Raw genomic sequence first — 23,038 nt, 5'->3', positions numbered from 1 at the left:
CCTCTTGGGCTCCCCTTCCCCCCACCCAGGACTCCGGGACCTCCCAGGACCTCCCACCCCTAGTTCTGCCACCTGTAGCCTGAGTACCCCCTGGTACCCTGAAGTCCCCAGCCACCAGGCATCTCCACCGGCAAGCCATTACTGCCCCTCACCGGCCCATAGGTCCAGCCCTGCTCGATGCGAGTCAGTGCCCAGAGCTCATGGATGTTCTCTGCCAGCTTCTCCCGTATGCGCTCCAGATGGGGAGGCAGAACAATCTGGGGACGGGAAGACAGGCAACAGGTCCCTGAAATCCCACCACCACCTCCACCGTGACCCCTCTTCCTTACAACCTGACAGGTCCCCAGCGCCCTTTTCTGGTGTTTAACGGCCCTGCTCCCCAGCCCTCGTCTTGATTCCAGGATCGATGCCCAGATGAGCAAGGACATAGCATCATCAGAATTAAGGCTTATCTGGGGACAAATCTGACTCCCTTGTGGCCTGGGAGCTGCATGAGGGCAGGACCTCAGCTACCTCGGTCTCTCCCAAGTCCTCAGCCCCAGCCAGAGCCAGGCCCCGACCCAGAGGAGATGCTCAAGAAATGTGTGCTGAGCCGGGCGTGGCAGTGCACACCTGTCATCCCAGCAGCTTGCGAGGCTGATGCAGGAGGATGGAAAGTTCAAGGCCAGCCTCAGCAACTTAGGGAGGCCCTCAGCAACTTAGTGAGACCTTGTCTCAAAATTAAACATAAAAAAAGAGCTGTGGATGTGGTTCAGTGGTTAAGCACCCCTAGGTTCCATCCCTGGTACCCACCTCCCCAAAAAGAAAATGTCTCCCAAATGAATGGATGAGTCCCTTTCCTTCTCTGTATAATGAGACTCGTCCCAGTATTTCAATCATAACACTTGCCTCATGAGGAGTCAGAGAAACCATTTATGAAAACTACTTGATGTGCACATAAATGCCTGGTGCACAGTAGGTGCCTAATAAACACTGATGCTCTTGGTGTTCTGCTGGCAAGAGATAATGAGGTTTAGGGTCAGGGTGGGCTGTGGGGGGAATGTGCAGTGGGAGGGTTGAGAGGCAGAGGAGGAGGGAGGAGCCTCCAGGATGAGGCCCAGGCTGTGTCCAGGGACAGGGGACAGGCAGGTCACCTCGAGGTAATCTTACTGCTACTAATAATGACAACTGACTGCAGAGAGTGCTTACTGTTTACTCAGGGCTATGCTAAGCTCTTGTCACAGCACCTCTCCCCTCCTACAGGGACCCCCTTATAGGGTAAGTAGGAAGTCTGAGCTGGATACAAGCAGCGTGAGGGACCTGATGCAGAAGAGATGCCCCCCAAATTGTAGTGAGTGGGATCTCAGGCTTCAGAGTCAGAGGCCCTGACTGAAACCAGCTGTGTGGCTTCCACAGGTTTCTTACCCTCACTGGGCCTTGCTTTACTCCACTATAAATCGGGGGCGATAACCGATCTTTTTTATGGGGCCGTGGAGAAGACTCCCTTTCTGTGGAATGCTGGGATCCTTCCTTGAAAGAGTCCCTTGCCTCTGTTTTCCCTCTGTTCAACAATGGGGTCTCCAGCTCCCAGCCCAGCTCCCCACCTCACCGACTCCTAAGAGAGCCTTCCTCACCCGAAGAACCTTGGAGGGCAGGCAGTACCTGGACGGTGTCCACAGGGCAGGGCACGAAGTCCGTGTGTGAGAGGCAACGACTGGGGCCCACCAGGTGGGGCCCCCGGGGTCCCTCCCGGCGGTACTCCTTGATGGGTTCCAGATGGAGCCGCTCCCGAGGGAGCACAGCCTCGTGGCATGGGGCATAGCCAGGTGGGGGGAGGAACTTGAATTCACCATGGCGGCCACCAAGGAGGAACCGCACCCTGGAAGAGGAGAATGGGGATCGTGGGAGGGTACAGGGGACAGTCTGTGATTAGTGGGGGACATGGGAGTGATCCTGGACCCATGGAAGGTTCTGAGGGGACCCATGGTCCCTGGGCAGTCATAGGGTCATGGAGGTCATCTAGGAGTCAGAAAGGAAAGTCTAGGGTCAAAAGAACATCATAAGGGAATGTCACTGGAGGACCCAAAAGGAAATTGGGACCATCAGGGAGTTAAGGGTGGGGGGACCTATAGTTAGGAGAGAAGAGTTTCCATGATCGCAAGGTCACGGGAAGGTCCTTTGCAGGAGTCCCCAGGTCAACAAAACATCTGGGAATGTTGGAAGGTTCAGGGGAAAACAAGAAGAAGGTCATTTAGGAGTCACTTGGGTCTGTTATAAGACCACCATAATTTCCACTGAATAGATATTTGGAAAACTTGGGGTCACTGAGAAAGGACTGGAAAGTTGAGAAGTTTTGAATTAACTGGGTAGTGACTTCTGGGCCAGTCAGGGGCTACTGGGCCACCTTTGGGAGATTCTGGCATCACGATAGGTTACTGACAGAGGATGGAGCTATAAGGAGGGTCTGAAGTCACTGGGAAGTTATTGGAAGTCTTGGGTCACCAGAACACATCAAAAGGTCATTGTAAAATCACAGGGTCACTTGAAGGTCATTGTAGAAACATGGGGTTGGGAAGAATCTAAGGTCATTAGCATCATGCAGGGGTCACCGAGACAGTCCTAAGGGTGGATGGCTGTGTCCTTGCCTCATAGGAACCCGTGGGGTGACTGAGAAGCTGTCTTGGGTCAGTCCTCCAACACAAGACACTGGGACAGGGGCAGGTTCTTACTTGACACCAGCCGAGAAGCTGACAACAGGGAAGAAGAGTCCATCAAGGTTGAAGGCCTCGAAGACACCCTGCACAGGGCAGCCATTGATGCGGAAGGAGATGGAGGGCACACTGAGGTCCAGGCAGCAGCTGACCACGTCCTCAGGGGCCAGGAGGTGCTGTCCTGGAGAAGTTACCGGGCGCGCCACATGTCCTGCACCGGGGTCACCAGGAATGGGTCAGAGGTCAGGGATTCCATGAAACCAACAATATCAAGAAACAGGGGGCAGATATTGGAAGATCCTGTGGGGACTGGATTTGGGACACCCCTCCCAAGCATAAGTGTTCCCATGGATGGTCCTGGACTTCCAAAATTAGGAGCGAAGTTCCCCTGAAGTTAGGAAGGTTAGGATCCTGATTGCTGCATGGTCAGAGTTCACCTACAGTTACAATTATGGAAACTCTGAGGTCATAAGTCAAAGATCAAAGGTCATAATAATCTAAGAAATCTTCTGGGATCTCTAGGGTCAGAGCATGCCTTGTCTGAGGTCAGAGTTTTGGAGATTATGAGGAAACAGGGTCAGGATTCTGGAAGCTCTAGGATGAGGGTCTTGGGAAATTAGGAATAGGGATCATAAGTTCTCCTCTACTGGGGTCAAGATCCTGAAAACCCAGGTGCCTAGTTAGAGTCTGGGAAATTCTAGGGTAAGTAATCAAGGGTGAGGGTCCCCTGGAAGGGTTTAGGTACCTGTCCAGAGGTGCAGTCCATCAAAGCCGTAGGAATAGAGGTCATCACCGACCCCATTGCCGCCCCAGCCCTCGCCGCCCCCAGGGTAGGGGCTGTAGCCCTCAGTGAGGGCCCAGCCCACCCGCAGGTGGGTGGCCTGAGCTGTCAGAAATGGAGCCACCTCGTCCACCATCACCTCAAAGTACCATTTGCCGTACTGTGTGGAGCCCTCTGCTCGGCCCACAAAGATGTTGGGGCGGATGCTGCAGGAGAGAAGGAGAGGAGAGACTGGTTGTGAGGAGGGAAATAGGGAGACAGACAGACAGACAGAGAGCCATCAAAAGACAGAGATGAGAGATGGGAGAGAACCAGGGATAAGGAGATTGAAGAGAAACAAGAACAGGTAACGACAAAAAGGGAAAACAGATAGAGGCAGAAATGGAGCCCAGATGAGAGAACGAGAAGAATGGGGACCCACGGGGGAATAGGACAAGGCAGACTCCTGAGGAGAAGGGACATTCATCTGGGTTGAAGTCTCTGGGTCAGGGAAAGGGTCAAGAGGGTCTGAGCCCAGGGTCAGGGGTTAGGAGCCACACCTGGTGACATAGTTGATGAGGTTTGTTTGTAGCAGAAGCTCACGACCAGGGAGCAAGTTCTCCGTAATGAGATCTTGGTTGGAGCGCACAGCCACACCATTGCACACACAGAGGGAGCACAGCACATCCAGGACCTGGAGGTCAAGGTCAGAGGTAAAGGGGAGTGAAGGTGCAGGCAGGGGGCCTATAGGAAAACTTGGATAGGAAGCCAGAATGCAAGAATGGTGCATCTGGTCAGGATAGGAAAATTCTGCCTGAAAGAAGGTGGTGAGAGTGAAAGGTCAGTGAATCCAGAGAAAGATTAGGGGTCAAAGAGGGCTGGGGAGAGAGGTGAGGTCACATGGGTTGGGATAAGGCCTCAGCAGTGTAAGAAAGGATAGAATCATGAAGAAAGAGATCAAAGGACAAAAGACAGACAGAAAGGGTCAGTGAGAGGCATAGGAACCAAGATGTGATTTGGGATCAGCAGGATTACAAACGTGTATCTTCAGAGGCCAGTGGACGTGTGAGTGTGTGCAATGGTCAGGAATCACACAGCAGGAACTGGCAGGGCCTATGGCGGACTGCAGAGAGTACACGCAGCACACCTAAAGGCTATAAAATCCGAAAACTTTAAAAACACGTCAGAGGCTGGTGTAGTGGCGCAGGCCTGTAACTCCAACCACTCGGGAGGCTGAGGTAGGAGGATCACAAGTTCAAAGCCAGCCTCAGCGACTCAGCGAGGCTCTAAGCAACTCAGTGAGACCCTATCTCAAAATAAGAAATAAACAGGGCTGGGGATGTGGCTCTATGACAAGGTCCCTCTGGGTTCAATCCCCAGTATAAAACATAAAAAATGGAGTCAGGAGATTGAGTCCCTCATGGTGAAATGGAAGCATGGGAGAGGGGAGTCCAGGTAAGAGATGAGAGGAGGAGGTCAGGGTTCCGAGGTCAGGATGACAGGCCCACCTTGTGGTTCCTCCCATGCTTGTCCAGGAGCGAGATGATGGACTTGATGTGGTTTTCCTGGATGATGTTCAGGACCTCGGGACTCTCGATCAGGACACAGTACAGCACCTCCAGGATGCCTGCCCCAGTGCCGATGGGAAGACGTGAGGCGGTGCAGCTCCCCCTCCCCACCCCGTCCCACTCCCTGGGCTCTCCTACCAGACGAGGCCTCCAGCCGGTCCAGCTTGCTGACCAGCCAGTCCAGGTTCGTGGAGAACAGGGCACAGTTGGTCCGATTGCCACGTATCAGAGAGGCTGAGGGTGGAAGAGGAATCAGACCCATGGGATGGGGGATCTGGGGTAGTCTTGGGGGAGTTAGGCCTGAGGTTCCTTACCCAGGAGTTCATAGAGCAAGTTCACAATCTCTTTCCAGGACTCAGCTGCCTCCTCCCCTGCATATTCGGCAAAGTGGGCAGCTGTGGTGTAGACGTTCAGGCGATCGATGCAATTCAGGACCAGGGAGAGCATCCCCTGGGTGGTGAATACAGGAGGTGGTCACAACAGGGGTCCCAGGCCCTCCCTTCCTCTTCTTTCTTGGATTTACTAATTCACATTCCTTCAACAGCTAGTGGCTGTCCCGCTTTGGTCCCAGTATCCTCCCCTCCTCCTTGGCTCCCCAAACCTGTCCTTGTCCTCTCTGCCTCTACGGTCAACATAACTTGCCTTTATTACCATCAGGGTTGAATTTGTGCTTCCCCATCCCCCTCTCTGTCCCTGCTACTTCCTTCCAAGCTGCCCACAGCTTGCCTGCTTTCGAACTTGGGATATGCAGCAGGCATTCTTTTGCGCAATGTTATGTTTTGAGATTCAAGCACATGGCTGCATGTGGCTGTACCTTCTCTTCATTTTCATTTCCATGGCTGGGATGTGCCAAGCTTATGGATCCATTCTAGTGCTGTGGACATTTGGGCTGTTTCCAGTTTTAGGCCACTGCAAATAGTTCTGCTATGAACCAGGGGTACTTAACCATTAATCCACATCCCCAGGCCTTTCTACTTTTTGAAACTGGGTCTTGTTTATGTCCTCATCAAGTTGCTGAGCCTGGCCTCAAACTTACGATACTCCTGCCTCAGCCTCCTGAGTCTCTGGGATTACAGGTATGAGCCATCACAACCAGCTCTGTTATGACAATGTTTATACAGTCATCCTCTCCCTTATCTGTGGTTTTACTTTCTGCGGTTTCAGTTACCCCAGTCACCCACAGTCCAAAAATATTAAATGGGAAATTCTGTATTTTGAGAGAGTGGGAGATCACATTCACATGACTTTTATTACAGTATATTGTTATAATAGTTATATTTTATTATTAGTTATTGTTAATCTCTTATTGTACTTAAAGTATAAATTAAACTCAATTATAGGTATGTGTGTATAGGGAATAATATAGTATACATAGGTTATAACTTTGGTTTTATCTGTGTTTCAGGCTCCACTGGAGATCTTGGAACACATCTTCTGCAGATAAAGGAGGACATGTGTAGCTATGTCCAGAAACCCATATCATCAGTAAGAGAAGTTGGGCTTCACAACAGAGTACAACCAAGCTGGAGTCACCCAGACTAGTTCTGCCAGTAACTCCTTGTGACTTTAGAAGACCTAATCTTCCAGTAACTCCCAAAGCCAAAGATCTCACCATGACCTAGATGTTCTCACCTCTCTGAACTCATCTCCCCCCACCCTTCCCTGGCACTCTGCTCATCACCTCTTTGCTCTTTCTGGAACATTCCAAGCACACTCCCACCTCAGGGCCTTTGCACTTGCTCCCTCCTCTACCAGTAGCCCTTCCCCCAGGTATGCCCCTGCCTCCCTCGCTTCCTTCAGGTCATCCTGCCTAAGCACTCTATTTTAAATCCTTCCCTGATTTATTTTTCTCTTTAGCACCTATGGCCATTGATATGACACCAGTGTACTTATTTATTTTATTAATCATCCATCTTCCCCAGCTGTGTGAACTCCATAAGGACAGTTTTCTGTTTTTTTTACAGCTGGCATATTGGCTGAGTAGATGATGAACTTCATCTCTCTGGGCTTCAGTAACCCCCTCTATAACATGGGAATTACAATCCCCCTATGGGGGGTCACTGAGAGAATGACATGGATATAGAGCCCTTAACACACAGTAAGGGATAACTTCAAGGTGACAATGACCACTAACATTTACATAGCATCTCCTCTACTAGAACTGTCCTAAGCATCTGCATATATTGTAGTAATTCTATCCTGTGGGTAGCTTCGTTACCATTGCTATTATCATTTACAGGTCTTTCTCCCTGGAGCCTCTGGAGGGCTGGATACCTTTGAATGGACATGCTTCCTCCACTAAAGAAGGTATCAGACCCCCTGACCTTTGGCCAGGCCCCAAGTCCCACTGCTCTAGGCTCCTCCTACCCAGACCTCCGGCTGATAGGAGCCAGGCACACCTCTTCCCTCCGTGTTCTTCTAACTAACGCCCAGCCCCAGACCCCAGGTTAGGTCCTTCCATATGCTCTCTTCCGTGAAGCCCCCAATACAACCTTTGACCCTGTACTCCCCACCCTCAGGCCCCGCCCCACGACACGGCCCCCTGAGCCGGCAGCCCCACCCCTCTCAGCCTCCCCCTTCTCCCCAGCCTCCCCTCCCAGACCGGGCCTTGGCACGGAGCTTGGTACTGAGGCCCCGCCCCTCATCCCCATCCCTCCCTCAAGGCCCGCCCACCACTTAGTCCCGCCCCTAGAGGCCCGGCCCCTTAGTTCTCTCAGGCTGAGACCTTCCTCGTGCTCCTCCTCCGGTCACGCCCCGCTGCCTGGCTCTAGTCCCCAGGTTACTCGGGCCCTGCCTTCCCTGCGCCGCAGCTCTGCCCTAGGCCACGCCCTGTTCCCACAGACCCCGCCCCTCCCACACCGCGGCCCCACCTCCTCCTGGAAGAGGCTCTGGCGGTTGCGCAGGCTGCGCAACTTGCTCTGCTTTTCTTCGTGCTGCAGTTCCTCAGAGGGGGGCTCGAAGTAAACGATGAGGTCCTGCAGGCTCAGGATGACTCCCTCAATGGGCAGCGCCGAGCCAGCCGGCGGACCTGAGCCCCGAGGTTTCCCGCTGAAGCTGTCCAGACCCCTGAGGGGACCACCAATTGTCAGCCAGGGCCCCATCTCCGACTGTCACCACCCCACCCTGCTGGATTCCCTCAGACTCCTGCTTTGCAGAGGGGGTGAGGGACAGACAGAAGCAGAGAAAGACCTTGGCCCGAGGTCACAGGGCAACCAAGGGCAGAGCTGGGACTGGAACTCACTCCTATGGAGGCACAGGGGTTCGTGGAAGGAGCTGGGAGGGTCCAGGGTCCAGCGTTTGGGTGTCAGAGATGTAAAAGGTAATGATCATGAGGGTGAGACCAAAGGTCATGGTTGTCTATGTCAGATTAGGGGTCAGGAACTTAGAGATTAGGAGCCAGTGTATGTTAGACAGGGTGGTAGATTCCAGAGGTCTCTGGAGATTAAAGCAATCAGGTGCATGACCACCAGGAGCCTGGGGCCACCCCGGGCAGGGTAGTCAGCTGCTTACTTGATGAACTGGTTGTACAAGCCAGCAGTGCTATGGATCATGCGGGCAGCCTGGGACTCTTCCTGTTGGCACCGGGTCAGTGACAGTGCATCATCCATATGGCCCTCCTGGTGCAGCATGGCCTGGGCACAGAGTCGGAAGGGGTCAGTCACCCAGGGCCATGACCCACAGTCCTCTGTCCACAGCTGAGTCTCACAGCTGCCCCCTGTGCCACAGAATCCCTCCACAGATCTGCCCCACCTTTCTATCCCTCTTCATCTGTCTTTTCCTTTCCTCTCTTCTTCCTCTCCATGTCTCCATCTGTTTCCCTTCCTGCCTCTCCCTCTGTTCTCTTTCCCCATCTCTTTCTCTTTCTTGTTGTGCTCCTGTCTTGTCTTCTCTCCCTGCATTCCTATGCCTTTTACAGACTTAACACCCTTCCCCCCAAAAGTTCTGTCACCCCAAACTTAACACTTCCCAGGCAGAATGCCTGACTGTCATAGCTGACACCCCAGACCTCATCCGGTCCCATGAATGTAAATAACATCCACCTGCTGACAACTCCCACATGTCATCTTCTGGTCCAGGTCCTCTCTACATCCTCAATTTTTATGTCCAAACAAGTACAAGTGTGTACACACACACACACACACACACACACACACTTACATACACATAGGTATATATGTTTTCTATATCTCTTCCTTTTTGGTCTTTCGCAGCCTGTTTTTCCCTCTCAGACTCTGTCTTTCTCTCAGTTCCATCTTCAAACTCCTGGAGGCTCAGGCATGACCACCCAGCCCCCTTCCTGTCCCTCCCTGACCCCACCTTGCCCCTGCCAGGAGCTCACCTTCTTCTTGAGCACTCCGAGTCTCAGGGCCTTGGGGTCAGGGGCTGCATAGGTGAGCCACAGGCCTGAGGCCACGTGCTGCACAAAGCACAGTGACTCCCCATACTTGATCTCGGGGGGGCCCATTCCCTCCACATCCCGCTTGGGGACCACATCCAGCTTCTCCTGCAGGAGCAGAGGACAGGGGTCAGCCTCCTCTGCCTGTATATTTAAGGGAGGAGCCCCACCGAGGGACTGGAGAGTAGAGGCTGGGTGGAGACCAGAGCTTCGGGTGAGAGGGCACCCTGACCCCCACAGACCTTGGAGATGCGGAAACAGAAGGAGGTGGCTTTGGTGTGGGCTTTGCTGGCGTCAACCACCACCAGGCCCTGGTCCTCAGTGAGTGCCAGGTACCGCCCAGTGGTAACATGCCGGATTCGCAGCGGCTGGCCCCAGCGCAGGTGGCTCCCGCTCCAGCTGTGGAAGGTGAGGGCAATGGGAGTCAGAAGACCCCCCAAACCTCCCATGGATACCACAGTCTTGGTCTAAACCTCCTTAAGCCCCTGACTCCCTTCTGGGGTTCCCTGAGCCATTCTCGAGACCCCCAAATCTTCCTTGGACCCCCCTCAGTCCTACCTGGAGAATTCCAATCCTCTCTCAAGCCCTTGAAGATTCCATAGGGCTCCCCAGATGTCTCCAGTGCCCCTGTTTTTTTCAGACCTCTACATTCTCAAGACCCTTAATCTTTTCCCCAGGAATCTACCCCAATCCCCTAAAACCTCTTTTTTGTCCAGGACTCCACTCCAGGATCCCAGAGGACCTCCATCTCTCATTTGATCTCCCCAGATATTCTCCCCCACAAAAAGAAAACCCTACAATCTCTTCCTCAGATCTTCCTTGGAGACCTTCTCTCCCCTCCCAGCCTCCCTAAGGAGATCCCAGCCCTTTCCCCTCCCTTCCCCACACCTGATTCTCAGGGGCTCCAGCCTCCAGAGGGAACGGGCATGGGTGCATACAGATCCTCCTTCGTAATAGACAAGTCTGGGACACAGGAAAGAGGAAGGTCAGGAGTTCAGGCTCCAGTCCCCCAGAGTCTGGTCCTTAATCCCATTCATAGGGTCTGCTAGAGTTTGAATCTCGAATATTCTCCAAAGGCCCATGTGTTCAAGATTTAGTCCCCAGCCTGTGACACTGTTGGAAGGTGATAGAACCTTGAAGAAGTGAGGACTAGTGGAAGGAAGTTAGGTCACTGGGAACACGCCCATGAAGGAGACATTGAGACCCTGATCTCCTCCGCTTTCTCTTATTTCCTCTCAGTTTCCCTTAGGTGAACTGGCCTCCAATGCGTGTTCCCGCCATGATGTACTGTGTTCATGATTGAACCCACAACCCAAAGCAATAGGGCCAAACAACCATGGACCAAAACATCTGAAACTGGGAACCAAAATAAACCTTTTCCCCTATTAGGTTGATTATCTCAGATATTTTGTCACAGTAACAGAAAACCCATGAACACAGACCCCTTAGCCAAACTCTTCCCCCCATTTCCACCCCTAGCCTCCAGATCTGCTTGTTCCCAGCCCAGACCTGCGCTGGTCATCACTGTCAGCAGGGGAAATGGTCAGACATTCATCCATGTGTCCATGAAAGAGGCGAAGGACATGGCCTCCTGTCACATAACCTGTGGAGGAGCCAGGAGAGGTGGTCATTGTGAAGCAGGAGCCCCCAAAATTCCTGGGAGCCAGGGTGGAATCCAGAGAGCCTACACTTCCCAAGGGCTGGTATTGGGGGTCTGTAGTTGACAACCGGAGTTTCAGGGTCTTAAGAATACAAGAATCAGGTTAAGTTTCAGGTCTGAAGTGGAGATATGAGATTTAGGTTCTGGGACTATGTTTGGGAGTTCTGGGTATGCAAGAGCTGAAGCTGGGCATTAGGGATCTGTGGTTAAGGGTTCTGAGTTTGGACTTTTGAGGTTGAGGTTAGAATAGAGGTGATCAGAAGGTTACATCTAAGATGCTGGTATCTGACTTCCAATCTTGCACTTGGGGTCTGGGTTTAGAGGTGTGATAGTTCGGTCTGAAGTTTGAGTCTGGAGTTAGGGCCTGAATTCTTTTTCTGTAGTGCTGGGGATTGAACCCAGGGCCCTGAACATGCTAAGGAAGCTCTCTATAGCTGAGCTACATCTCCAGCCATTTAAAAAATTTTATTCTGAGACAAAGTCTCACTGAGTTGCTAAGGTTAGCCTCAAATTTCAAATCCTCCTGCCTCAGCCTCCAGAGTTACTGGGATTACAGGCATGCAGCACTGCACCTGGCTCCCAAGGGCCTAAATTTCAAGTGTTAATTTTGGAGGTCAGGCTGGTCTCTGTGGTCTGGGGTCTACCTATGGTTTGGTAATCTGAGTTCTGGAGTATGTACTTGGCAAGAGCTGAGTAGTTCGTAGTTAGAAATTGATGGGTCTGAGTTTGGGATCTGTAGTTTGAGTCTCAGTTTGATTCTGGTTTAAGATTCTGAGGTTTCGTGAATAAAAAGTAGGGTCAGGGCTGGGGATATAGCTCAGTTGGTAGAGTGCTTGCCTTGCAAGCACAAGGCCCTGGGTTCAAATCCCCAGTACCACAAAAAAAAAAAAAAAAAAAAAAAAAAAAAGTAGGGTCAAAGTTTTGGGACTATTCTTTGGAGTCTTATTTTGGGGATCTAAATTTGAAGTTTGATTTTGGGATTTTGGGTTTGGAGTGTGGAAATCTGAAACTAGTGGGTTAAAGTGTGGTATCTGAATTAGGAATCGTGGTTTGTGAATCTGAGGTGTGGATTTGAGGGGGGTCTGAGGTAACAGTCTGTGCTTATTTCTGAAGAGAAAGATCTAAGAGATAATCTCTAAATTTGATCTTTATAAGCTTTGGATCTGAGTTTAGGGGTCTGACCTCTAGGACTGAGTTGGTATTATTTATTTATTTTTTTAGTTGCAAATGGACACGGTATCTTTATTTTTTTATGTGGTGCTGAGCATCTAACCCAGGGCCCAACATGTTCGAGGCAAGCGCTCTACCACTGAGCCATAGCCACAGCCACAGCCCCTCTAGAACTGAGTTTGATGTGGGAGCTTTAGGGACTAATACTTCAGGGTCTGAATTTGGGAATCTGACATTGCGTTGGAGGTTTGGGGGTCTGAGTTCTGGGGGTCAGGCTTTGGGACCAGTTGGAAATTTAAGTATGAGAGCCATAATGTGGACAATCAGGTTTAGAGTCTGAGATGCCAAGACTCAGTTGGACGTGTCTGAGGGTCTGCTTGGGGGGCCTCAGTCTAGGGACCAGAGGCCTGGAGCCTCACCCTCTTCACAGCAGGAGCAGATGGGGTTCATGTTCCACAGTGTCTGCATGAAGGAAGCATCAACCTGCAGCTCTCCACTCGCTGTTGACAGGTGCTGGGGGAACCAGGATGTGACGGAGAAGATGGGGAGAGGTAGGCAAGAGTCCAGAGTCAAAGGCCAGAAATCAGAGAAAAATGCCAGCAAACATACAAATTTGAGACAGAAAACTGCAGGTCACAGATCAAGAAACCAACATCAAGTCAGGAAATGGGGGTCAGAAATCAGAGAAATGGGTATCACAAGTCAAGAAGCCAGAATTGGGAGTCAGGACATGGGGAGCCCAGAGACCAGTGAGGTAAAGCGGTAATGAGACAGGACGGATCCCATGCGTCCTCAGCCCTCTGAGCAGCAGGAGTCCCCAGCGGGATGAAACTGCTCACCAGGTAGCGCTCGGAGGAGACGCTGACAAGGATGAGGTCATCTCCAACTCGGACCTTCTCTCCTTCAGACCTCTGCTTGGAAGCTGGGTGCATTGTCCACCAACAGGCCTCTCCTGTGGGTGGGGGCAGGACAGGAGGGTAGCTATTCGCATCATGGCCTCCCGCAGTGTTCTTTCCTAGGGTGTTCCCAGCCACCCAGCCTCCCAGGTTTGTAGATCCCCTATTGCTGCCACCAACCCTCTGCCTAGAATTCCCATCCACATGTCCATCCACACGCCCAAACCCTCTGCCTCGAAGCCCTCGCTCCTGTCCCCAGAGCAGCCTCATGCCTGTCTCCAAAGTTCTGCAGACTCCTGTCCCCTGACTCCCTGCCCTGGCGCCCCATCACACCCCTGCCCCCATAGCCCCTGCACCTGTTGCATCCTCCTGCAGTCCCACATCGAAGGCCAGCTTGTCAGTCATGGAGCGGGAGGTGGTGAGGCAACTCAGGTACTAGGGTGAGAGAGAGGTCAGCCTCCTCCTGGCAGGCCTGCCCCCGCTGCCGCCCATGCCCCATGTCCCCACTGATACACTCACCATGCGGCTGTGTGCATGGCGGAGCAGGATGGCATGACCGTACAGGAGCGTCCTGTGTCCCCCACCCTGGGATGACTATGGGGACAGTGAAAGCACAGAGTAAGCACAGACCCCCAGATTCTCAAGACCTCCAAATCATCTGGCCTATTCACAGGTGGGAATATGCTCTCCATAAAATACCATGCTCAGGCCTGGGGGTGAGGAAACCTTAGCGGGGACCCTCAACAGATTCTCCGCCTCCTTTTCCCTGTCCGTGGAGCAGGGGCTGTGTCTCTGGAAGCCTGGGGGTAGGGTGTTTTCTATTCCCCGAAGCCTGCTCTGTCCTCCCTGCCTACTTCATCTTGTTGACCAGGCCCAGAGGTCATCCAGGGAGAATGAACCCATCTTTCAGGTGCCTGGGGACACTCATGGAAGCCTTAGAGTCTTGTGTTAGATGGACCTCAGTTCCCTCTGTCCTGACCTGTCACATCATTACTGAGCTGCAGTCCTAGCAGTGGATAAATATGTGAACATCACCCACTGCGATAAGGTGGCCTCCCCACCCAGTGACTGCCCCTCCCCTCCCGAGCACAGAGCAGCCCTTGGGGGAGGGGTACATTCAGTTGCTCCTCATGCCTCCGTCATGGCTCTCATGCCCATGCTCTGTGGGCCATGTGATGGGGCCATGTGATGGGGCCACGTGATCACATGGCAGACCCACTCCTGAACTGGAGGGGACTCACACTTGGGATAGAGGGAGGTGAAGGGAGAGGTCCCATGCGGTGAGGAGCTGGGGGTCACAGTGGCGGGAAAAGGTGGGCAAAGAGGAAGAAGGAACAGGTGAGGGAAGTGGAGCTTAGAAGCCCCGCCCCTTCCTTCCTGTTTGCCTGGCCTGTTTGGGACTCCACAGCCCCTGACAACCGGGGTGGGGGAGAAACCCCCAGCCCTGTGTGCAGGGTGTGGGCCCCAGCAGCAGGCCTGGGGCCAGGAGTGGGAAGGACAGGTGACACCCAAGGCCAGACCTACCCACTTATCCAAATTGAGGCCCTGTGGGGGCGGGACAAAGAAAGGAAGAAGAGTAGGTGATAAACAATCCCTAGGTCCCCTCATCCATCCCTGTCCCTGTGTCCTGCCCCCATGGGGGGAGCCTCACCTCCACACCAGACTCCACAGTGTTGGCCAGCATCTCCTGCAGGGCTCTGACAGACAGGGACTGCTCCAGGATGAAGCAACAGATGGCCAGATCAGGGGGCACATTCTGGGGTAGAATGGACAGACGTCAGTGGGGTCTGAAGGGTCCCAAGCGCTACTCCCTGACGTATCCCATCCCTTAGTCTCACCTGGAGAAACCCTGGCCTCACCCCAACCCCACAAGAACCCCTGTCCCCTGCCCCCTCAGACACACTGAATCTGCACCGACTTTGCAGGAAACACCTCTTCCATACCTCCTCCTTCAAACACCCACACCCCACCTGAAGTCCACAGAAGCTTCCATACCACCCTCCTCACTGAAGCACCCCAAGTCTCCCCTGATCTCATAGGAAGCCTCGGCCCTCTGCCTGCCCCTCAGACACACTGCCGCTGCTCTGACTGCAGGAAACTCCCGCTCTGTGCCTTCTGCAGCAGAGAGCCCCGAATCTCCAGCCTTGCCCAGGACAATCCTTCAAACAACCCTGGGCACTGCATCACATTGCAGGAGGGTCCAACCTGACACATCCCCCTCAGTCTCCCACCCCAGTCCCACCTCAGATGCCTGGACAGCCTCCCACTTAGACTCAAGACTACCTGGCTCAGGCCCGTGCTCACCCAGACCCTGAGACCTCCTGTCCCCTTCCTCTCACAGCCCCCAGTCCATTCCCCACAGGGGCCTTCTTCCCTCACACCCTGAGAACAACTAACCCTCAGACCTCAGGTTCCTTTGGTCTCAGCCTCCACTGTCCCCCCTTCGGGCCCATACCAGTGTCCCCCATCATCTTTGATCCAAGCCCCCCTGGCACCTCAGTCACATACCTCTCAGACCTGGACACTTAGAACCCCAAGCCCAGATCCTGAGATCATCTTCACCTCAGACCCTGCTGAGACCCTCAATCCCCCGCACCCCTCGGAATCCCTTCATCTGCCCCATCTCAGGCCCCTCCTATTAGAGCCTTCTCCCCTCTAAAACACCTGGGTCCCCTGCCCCTCACTCCCGAGCCCCCCAGTCCCTCCTCCTAGACTCTCAGGAAACTTCTTTGGACCCACCGATTTCTGTCTCCTCCAACAGATGCCAAGGAAAGCTCTGGATCTGCAGCCCCGACGCCCGGTGTGCACAGGCGTCGGCGAGGCCCCGTCCCCTCCCTCCTCAGATCCTCACCCCTACCCTCTCCGGGACCCGCCCCAGACCCCGCCCCACCCGCCTCTGCGCCCGCTCCCACCTACCTCCGACCCCGCCCCTTTCCCTAAGCCCCGCCCCACTTTCTCCCCGGTCGGCTCCCCTTCTCCGACTCGGGTAGCCTCTTCCCGCGCCCCGGGACTGCGCTCGGGACCCCGCTTCGCTCCCCGCGGCGCCCGCGCCCACAGACCTGCGCGTTGCTGGTGGGCTCCAGGAAGCAGAGGCGGTTGCCGAAGCCCTCGGCGGCCAGGCAGAGCTTGAGCTGCTCCTTGAGCACGGTGGCGCTGCACTGCAGGACCACCTCGTCTTCCTGCGGGGACCGAGCGGAGGGATGGCTGGTGCGGCCCGACCCAGACGTCACGGACGCGGGCCGCCCTCCCGTGACCGATGACAGCCACCGCCCCAGCCAGAGTCGGGCCGAGGCCTTGCTACTCCCAACGTCCCCACCAATGGGCGCCAGCATCGTCCCATTTTGTCTTATTTTATTAGAGATGGTGTCTCGCTGGGTTGCCCCGCTGGCATCGAGCTCCTGGACGGAAGCGATTCTCCGGTCTCAGTCCCCCAATAGCTGGGACGACAGTGGTGCACCACCGCTCCCGGCTTCAGCCCGTTTAAAAATGGAGAAACTGGGCTGGGGTTGTGGCTCAGTGACAGGGCGCTTGCCTAGCGTGTGCAAGGCAATGGGTTCGATTCTCAGCACCACATTAAATAAATAAATAAATAAAGTTCCATCGCCAACTAAAAATGGAGAAACTGAGGACACACAGCTCCAGGCGGGGTCAGGAGGAGGAAAAGTATGAACACCTTACAAGTTAAATGGCTTTTTAGGTTCATCCTTTTCTAATTTCCCTTTTGTGTATTGTTGCCGCAACAGCTGTCATTGGTACTTCCTAATGGCACCAGAATGCAATGCAAGGGCCTAGACTGGACCCTGGGTCCAGGGGGACATGCCATAAAGGGGCAGTATGGAGACAACGGGTGAAAGTGGAAGGAGGGTTGCGGATTAGATAATGGTGTCCTATCAACACTGATCTTCTGATGTTGATAGCTGCGCTGTGGTTTCATAAGAGACTGCCCTTGTTAGGACACGCGGGCTGAAGGGTTTAGGGTTTAAGGGTATCACAGCCAGCTTACTCTCAAACAGTTCAGGGGGGAATAGGTACATATTATATATATTTTATATATATATTATTGTATTGATTACATATTTTATATGTTACTTATATAGTTCCACATACATATGTGGAAAGACAGAAAAAAAGATAAAGCAAATGTAGCAAACTTAACATTTGGGAGAAAATGACTGACAGCTTTTATTTTTAATTCATCTTGCAGTTTTTCTGTAAATTGGAAATTATTTCAAGATGATATATTCAAACCTCAAATAAAATAAAAGTGATTTCTGGGTGCTGGATCCATTCTAAGAACTTGACATGTATTAACTCATTTAACCCACAGGAGGAAACCAAGGCCCAGAGAAGTAGAGTGACTTGCCCAAGATCACACAGCTCACATACCTCATAGCTGGGATTTGAATTCCAATGCTGTGACTCTATACAGCACACTCTCAAAACACTAGACCATCATGTATAACTAAAAAGAACTAATAAATTAAAAAAAAAACACTTGACCACCTCTTAATATATGACAGAAGTAGCCTATACCTAATACCAACAAATAATATTAATGTACTTGGGGGCCAGCAATGGAGGTGCATGCCTGTAATCCCAGTGACTCAGGAGGTCAGATGTAGGAGGATCACAAGTTTGAGGCCAACCTGACAACTTAATAAGACCCTGTCTCAAAAAATTTAAAAGGCTGGGGAGGTAGCTCCATGGTAGAGCACCCCTTGGTTCAATCCCGGTACCACAAGAACAAAAAACAATGATGGAGACTCCAGCTCCTAACCACTGAGTGAGACAGTGTTTATTCCACTTTACAGAGGAGGAAACAGGTTCAAGAAGGATAGGTTTCCTGCCTGAGGTCACAGGGTCTCCAAGCATATCATACAAACATGTTCCCATCCTGGGCTTCAATCCACACAGGCAGCCCTCAGTCTGTCTGCTCACCCTGGGAGAAGCAGGAGGCAGGATCTAATGGCAGGAGCCCTAAGATTGCTCTGCCCTGTGACTCCAGCCCTGACATCCTGGCACATCCTGGGTACTTGTGTATTCATAGAAATCATATAGTGTGGACAGCATTGAGCATCTACTGGCTGCTGGGTCTAATGTTCAGGGCTTTACACTCATTTAACAGACATTTACTGAACATCTACTACATGCCAGGCTCTGTTCTAGGCAGTGAAGATAGAGCAGTGAATAAATAGAGAAAAATCCCTGCCTTCAGGGAGCTGACACCCTCGTGGCGGAGATGGGCAACAAACAGGTGCGTAAAAACATAATTTTAAAGCCAATGATAAGTGTTATGGAAAAAATAACCCAGGGTGATGTAAGAGAGTGCTTTGGGGTGGAGATGACATCAGTGAAGAGGTGGAGTGACAGTCTCTCCAAAGAGGTGACATTTGAGCTGAACCTTGTCCAGCTAACAAGGAGGAATCAGGCCTGCTCATCTCTGGGGGAAGAATGTTCCAGGAAGAAGGGCACCCTGTGCAAAGGCCTGTGGCTAGAGGGAGCTGGGGCATGGAGGGCAGCAAGGGAAAAGGGTAGTGGGGGCAGCAGGAGCGTGAGGCGAAGTGGGACATGAGGTCACAGAGATACTTGCATTCTTATTGCATGTGTTTTTGTCCCCACTTTCCAGATGAGGAAAATGAGGCCCAGAGAAAAAAAGCAAAAATCTTTTGCCCAAACACAAGAAGGAGGCGAAGGGCAAAGTCAAGCTATAACCCAAGACAAAGGACCCTAATCATTACACTGATTCTCAAATGTTCTGCTGCATCATACTGAAGGAGGGGAGGGTGTGGCTTAAAGCGTGGCTTCCAGAGTCAGGTGTGGTGTCTCACCTGTGGTCCAGCTACCAGGGAGGCTGAGGCAGGAGGATCACTTGAGGCCGGCATAGACAACATAGTGAGACCTCATCTCAAAATAGTTATTAATTAATTGATTGGTTTAAAAAAATTTTTTTTCAGTGCTGGATATGGAACCCAGTACCTCACACATGTTAGGTAAGGGTACTGAGCTATATCCCCAACGCTTTTTAATTTTTTTTTTTTTTTTTTTTTTTGCAGGGCTGGGGATTGAACCCAGGGCCTTATGCTTGCAAGGCAAGCACTCTACCAACTGAGCTATATCCCCAGTCCACCCTTTTTAAATTTTTTAAAAAAAATTTTTTAGTCATAGGTGGACACAATATCTTTATTTATTTTTATGTGGTGCTGAGGATCGAACCTAGTGCCTTGCACATGTGAGGCAAGCACTCTACCACTGAGTCCCAGCCCCACTTTTTTAAATTTTTATTTTGAGATAGAGTCTTGCTAAGTTGCCTAGGTTGGTCTTGAACTTGTAATCCTCCTTCTTTAGCTTCCTGAGTAGCTGACACTATAGGTGTGGGCGATAGCACCCAGCATAATTTAATTTAATAGAATAATTTTTTAAAGTGCCACTTCCTTGCTGCCTCAGCCTCCCAACCACCAGCACCACCAAGATCTGAGTCAGTGGATCTGGGATCTGCAGGGAAATTGTATTATTAACCAGTCTCCTCCCCTTCCGAGGTTCTGACTTGAGCCGGGTTTTGAGAAACCCTAGCCTGGCAGGGCTAGAAGTTACCATCCGTCAAAGGGAAATGAAATTAGTTTGAGTAGCCATGACTACCATGCTTTAAAAAAGGAATAAAATAGAGGCTGGGGGGTGTGGCTTAGTGGTACAGCACAGCCTAGCATGTGGGCAGCCCTGGGTTCCAGCCCCAGTACAGCAAGAATTAAAAAAAAAAAAAAAAAAAAAAAAAGACGATGACGAAGAAGAAGACCATGAAAATGGAGCAGGAGAAGAACAGAAAAGAACGATGTGCCTGTCCTGCTCTCAGGGTGATCTATATTTTATGAAACTTGTTCCTATTAAAAAAAAATAGGTGCATATGCTGGGAATGGGGGCTCACACCCACCATCCCAGTAACTTGGGAACTGAGGAAAAAGGCAAATCTCAGCAATTCAGTGAGGATCTGAGCAACTTAGTGAGACCTGCTTCAAAATAAAAAAAATTGAAGGGACTTGGGGATATAGCTCAGTGGTAATGTACCCCTAGGTTCAATTCCCAGTACCAACAAGAAAAAAAGGTGTATGTGAATGCTCACAGATGTTATTGAAAAGAGCAAGAATTGGAGACAAACAGCTGAGTGAATGGATCAGCAAGTGAACTGATCAGCAAATGGCAATATATTGCAATATAGTGTACAGTGGGATACTCTTTGGCAATAAAAAGGAATATGTTCTTGATAGGTGCTACACAGATGAATGTCAAAAATATTCCGAGCAAGCTAGGTACGGCGGCACACACCTATAATCCCACTGGCTCAGGAAGCTAAGGCAAGAGGATCACAAGTTCAAAGCCAGCCTCAGCAACTTTGTGAAGCCCTAAGCAATTCATTGAGACCCTGTCTCTAAATAAAATACAAAAAAGAAGGGACTGGGGATCTAGCTCAGTTGGTAGAGTGCTTGCCTCACGAGCACAAGGCCCTGGGTTCAAGCCCCAGCACTGCAAAAAAAAAAAAAAAAAAAGGGCTGGGTATGTGGCTCAGCGATTAAGTGCCCCTGAGTTCAATCCCCAGTACTCATTATATATATATATATATATATATATATATATATATATTGCTCAAAGAGCACAAGGAAATCATCAGGAATAGAAGAAATGTCCTTTGTCTTGTTTGTCTTGATTGTGATGGAAGCTCCGTGAGTTTGCACAAACTCACTGAACTACAACACCTAAAACAAGTATAATTTAGTGCATGTCAATAATAGCTCAATAAAGTTTTTGTTTGTTTGTTTGTTTGTTTTTCCAGTGCTAGGAATGGAACCCAGGGCCTTGCCTTTACTAGGCTCTTGGGCTGGGCAGCTCTACCACTGAGCTACATCCCCAGTCCAAGTCAAGTTTCCATGCTACCTATGCATATGTGCATGTACTGGATTGCAATGTAGAGTAGTTCCTTACTGGTGGAATATGATCAAAAAAGGTCTGAGAAAAGCCTAATATGACCTTAATAGCATTCGGAAAACCAGACCAAGTCTAGGGCCAAGAGATGTCAGGACAGGTCTCTACACCCCTAACACTGCCCTGGCACCTCTGGGCCATTTTCCTCTCGTGAAAGCAGCAGGACTGGGCCCCAGGGGCCTCCAGAGATGCCACTTCCTGGCCTTGACCTTGGGCGGGTGATTCTACCACTTAGGGCTTGGTTTCCCTCAAATCTCCAGGGAGATAAAGATAGGGCCCTACCTCAGAAGATAGGGCAGCGAGAATATAATTAGATGCCTGAGGTGGCTGAAGACCTGGGCACAGGGCCTGGTGCAGTGACTACTCAGGGGCTAAGGGCCACAGCCATGGTCTTATTAGGGCTGGGGAAGGCCCAACCCGTGTGGCTGCTAAGGGGCTGGGCTGAACAGGAATCCCTCCAGTGGCCGCACATCCAGCTGTCCCCATCCTTCACTACCAGTCCCAGCTGTTTGTTCCTCCCTCCCAGGAAACCCGACCTGGCTTGCCAGGGTCCTATTCTGGGTTGGGAATGCTGTGTCAGCATTTCCTGGATGGACTCAGGGCCTGGGAGGGGGAGGAGGGGGGCAGTGCAGGGTCAGCAGACCTGGCCCAGAGGCGAGAACCTCTCCACCCATAATCACACCCACAACTCCAGTTGAACCACTGGGAGGGGACAGTGGGAAGGACTGGGAGATGGGCAGCCCCTACTCCACCCCCATCCCCTCCCTGTCCCCTGCTCAGGGCCCAGAAAAGCCGGCTATTCTGGGAGGGACACCTGTTGTTCCAATTCTTATCCCTGCCCCCAGCTGAAGATCAGAGATTCAGGGAGAGAAGAGTTAGACAGCAAAATGCAGAGTGCCTGAAGCCAAGGAGGAAAGAGAGCCAGAGACCGGAACACAGAAATGGAGAGACACGGAGACATTCTAAAGAGATGGATAGAGAGAGACACCATCCAGAGATCATTAGCAGACATATTTGATCCTCCTTCTCAAAACCAAGAGGAAAGAAAGACCCAAAACCCAAGGGACCCTCAGGAGACCCTCAAGGACTAGGAGTTGGAAGGAGTTGTGTTCTCCAGGTCACTCCAGCCCCCTTCCCAAGAATTTAAATAGGTCAGAGCCTGGAGCAAGAAGAGAATGAGGGCTGGGGGGGGGGGGGGGGCGGCGGACAGCTAAATTAAGCCCAGGAATTAGAGCCACGTTCCCCAAGTGCCTACTTTCAGGGTGACTGGGAGGGGCTGCTCCCTTGGTGACCCCCCTTGTCAGGAACAAATCCCTAGTGTCAGCAGAGAAGGTGGCCGAAGATCCCCCTCCCCACTCTGTAGTCCCAAATCCTGCCAATTCTCTGTGGTGACAAAGGTGGAGGAGACATAAAGAGACAGAAACAAAGTGACAGTCACCCAAAGTGACAAAGAAAGAGAACTCGCCTCTCAGAGATCACAGCAAGCAGGACAAAGATATTCATAGTCAGGGAGACACTCAGAGAAGTAGTCCCAGAGACCCCTCACCCGCAGATACTCACCGTCCGAAGGAACTGGACCTCATCCTCGCCCTCTCCTCCGTCACCCATGATGTCGAGGCCCGAGGACCCGGGGTTGAGGTCTGAGGATGGCGGGAGGGGGCCGCAGGCTGGGAGGGCGGGCTGGGGGCGGGCTGGGGTCGAAGACCTCTGGGGACGCCAGAGGCACCCGCGAGGTAGATGGAACTGCGAGGAGGACACGCGAGCCGGACAGAGGTGGGAGGAAGTCCCCGCCCCCCGCCCCTTATTGGACCACGAAGCTCGAGGCCACGCCCCCTCGACTGCAGCCCCTCCCCTAGACCACAACCTTGGTTCTGTGGGGCGCGGTGTCTGGAAGGTAGCTGCGCTTTCCACACCGACATCGTAAGTG

At 52.0% G+C, this 23,038-nt stretch overlaps 1 protein-coding gene across 4 annotated transcripts in view; it reads right to left on the bottom strand.

Annotated features, from left to right (window-relative positions):
* Positions 1–22,819, bottom strand: part of Ryr1 (ryanodine receptor 1) — a 119,113-nt gene extending 96,294 nt beyond the window's left edge. For all 4 annotated transcript variants that reach the window (XM_047528523.1, XM_047528525.1, XM_047528524.1 and 1 more), the window contains exons 1-21: positions 22,672–22,819; positions 16,200–16,319; positions 14,792–14,896; positions 13,660–13,734; positions 13,497–13,575; positions 13,084–13,196; positions 12,664–12,757; positions 10,924–11,017; positions 10,303–10,377; positions 9,657–9,813; positions 9,358–9,522; positions 8,529–8,650; positions 7,889–8,084; positions 5,333–5,468; positions 5,157–5,252; positions 4,959–5,077; positions 4,011–4,144; positions 3,436–3,677; positions 2,709–2,901; positions 1,642–1,858; positions 153–257 (exon numbers count right to left, since the gene is read on the bottom strand). In XM_047528523.1, the coding sequence (XP_047384479.1) occupies positions 153–257; positions 1,642–1,858; positions 2,709–2,901; positions 3,436–3,677; positions 4,011–4,144; positions 4,959–5,077; positions 5,157–5,252; positions 5,333–5,468; positions 7,889–8,084; positions 8,529–8,650; positions 9,358–9,522; positions 9,657–9,813; positions 10,303–10,377; positions 10,924–11,017; positions 12,664–12,757; positions 13,084–13,196; positions 13,497–13,575; positions 13,660–13,734; positions 14,792–14,896; positions 16,200–16,319; positions 22,672–22,719 (2,685 nt within the window). In that variant the 5' untranslated portion in view covers positions 22,720–22,819. The remainder of the gene's footprint in view (positions 1–152; positions 258–1,641; positions 1,859–2,708; positions 2,902–3,435; positions 3,678–4,010; positions 4,145–4,958; positions 5,078–5,156; positions 5,253–5,332; positions 5,469–7,888; positions 8,085–8,528; positions 8,651–9,357; positions 9,523–9,656; positions 9,814–10,302; positions 10,378–10,923; positions 11,018–12,663; positions 12,758–13,083; positions 13,197–13,496; positions 13,576–13,659; positions 13,735–14,791; positions 14,897–16,199; positions 16,320–22,671) is intronic.
* Between the last annotated feature and the right edge of the window lie 219 nt (positions 22,820–23,038).

This window comes from Sciurus carolinensis, chromosome 16, assembly GCF_902686445.1.
Source record: "Sciurus carolinensis chromosome 16, mSciCar1.2, whole genome shotgun sequence".
In the NCBI taxonomy this organism is placed as follows: Eukaryota; Metazoa; Chordata; class Mammalia; order Rodentia; family Sciuridae; genus Sciurus; species Sciurus carolinensis.
Note: the sequence above shows the minus strand (reverse complement) of the source record. Positions and strands in the feature narration are given on the sequence as shown.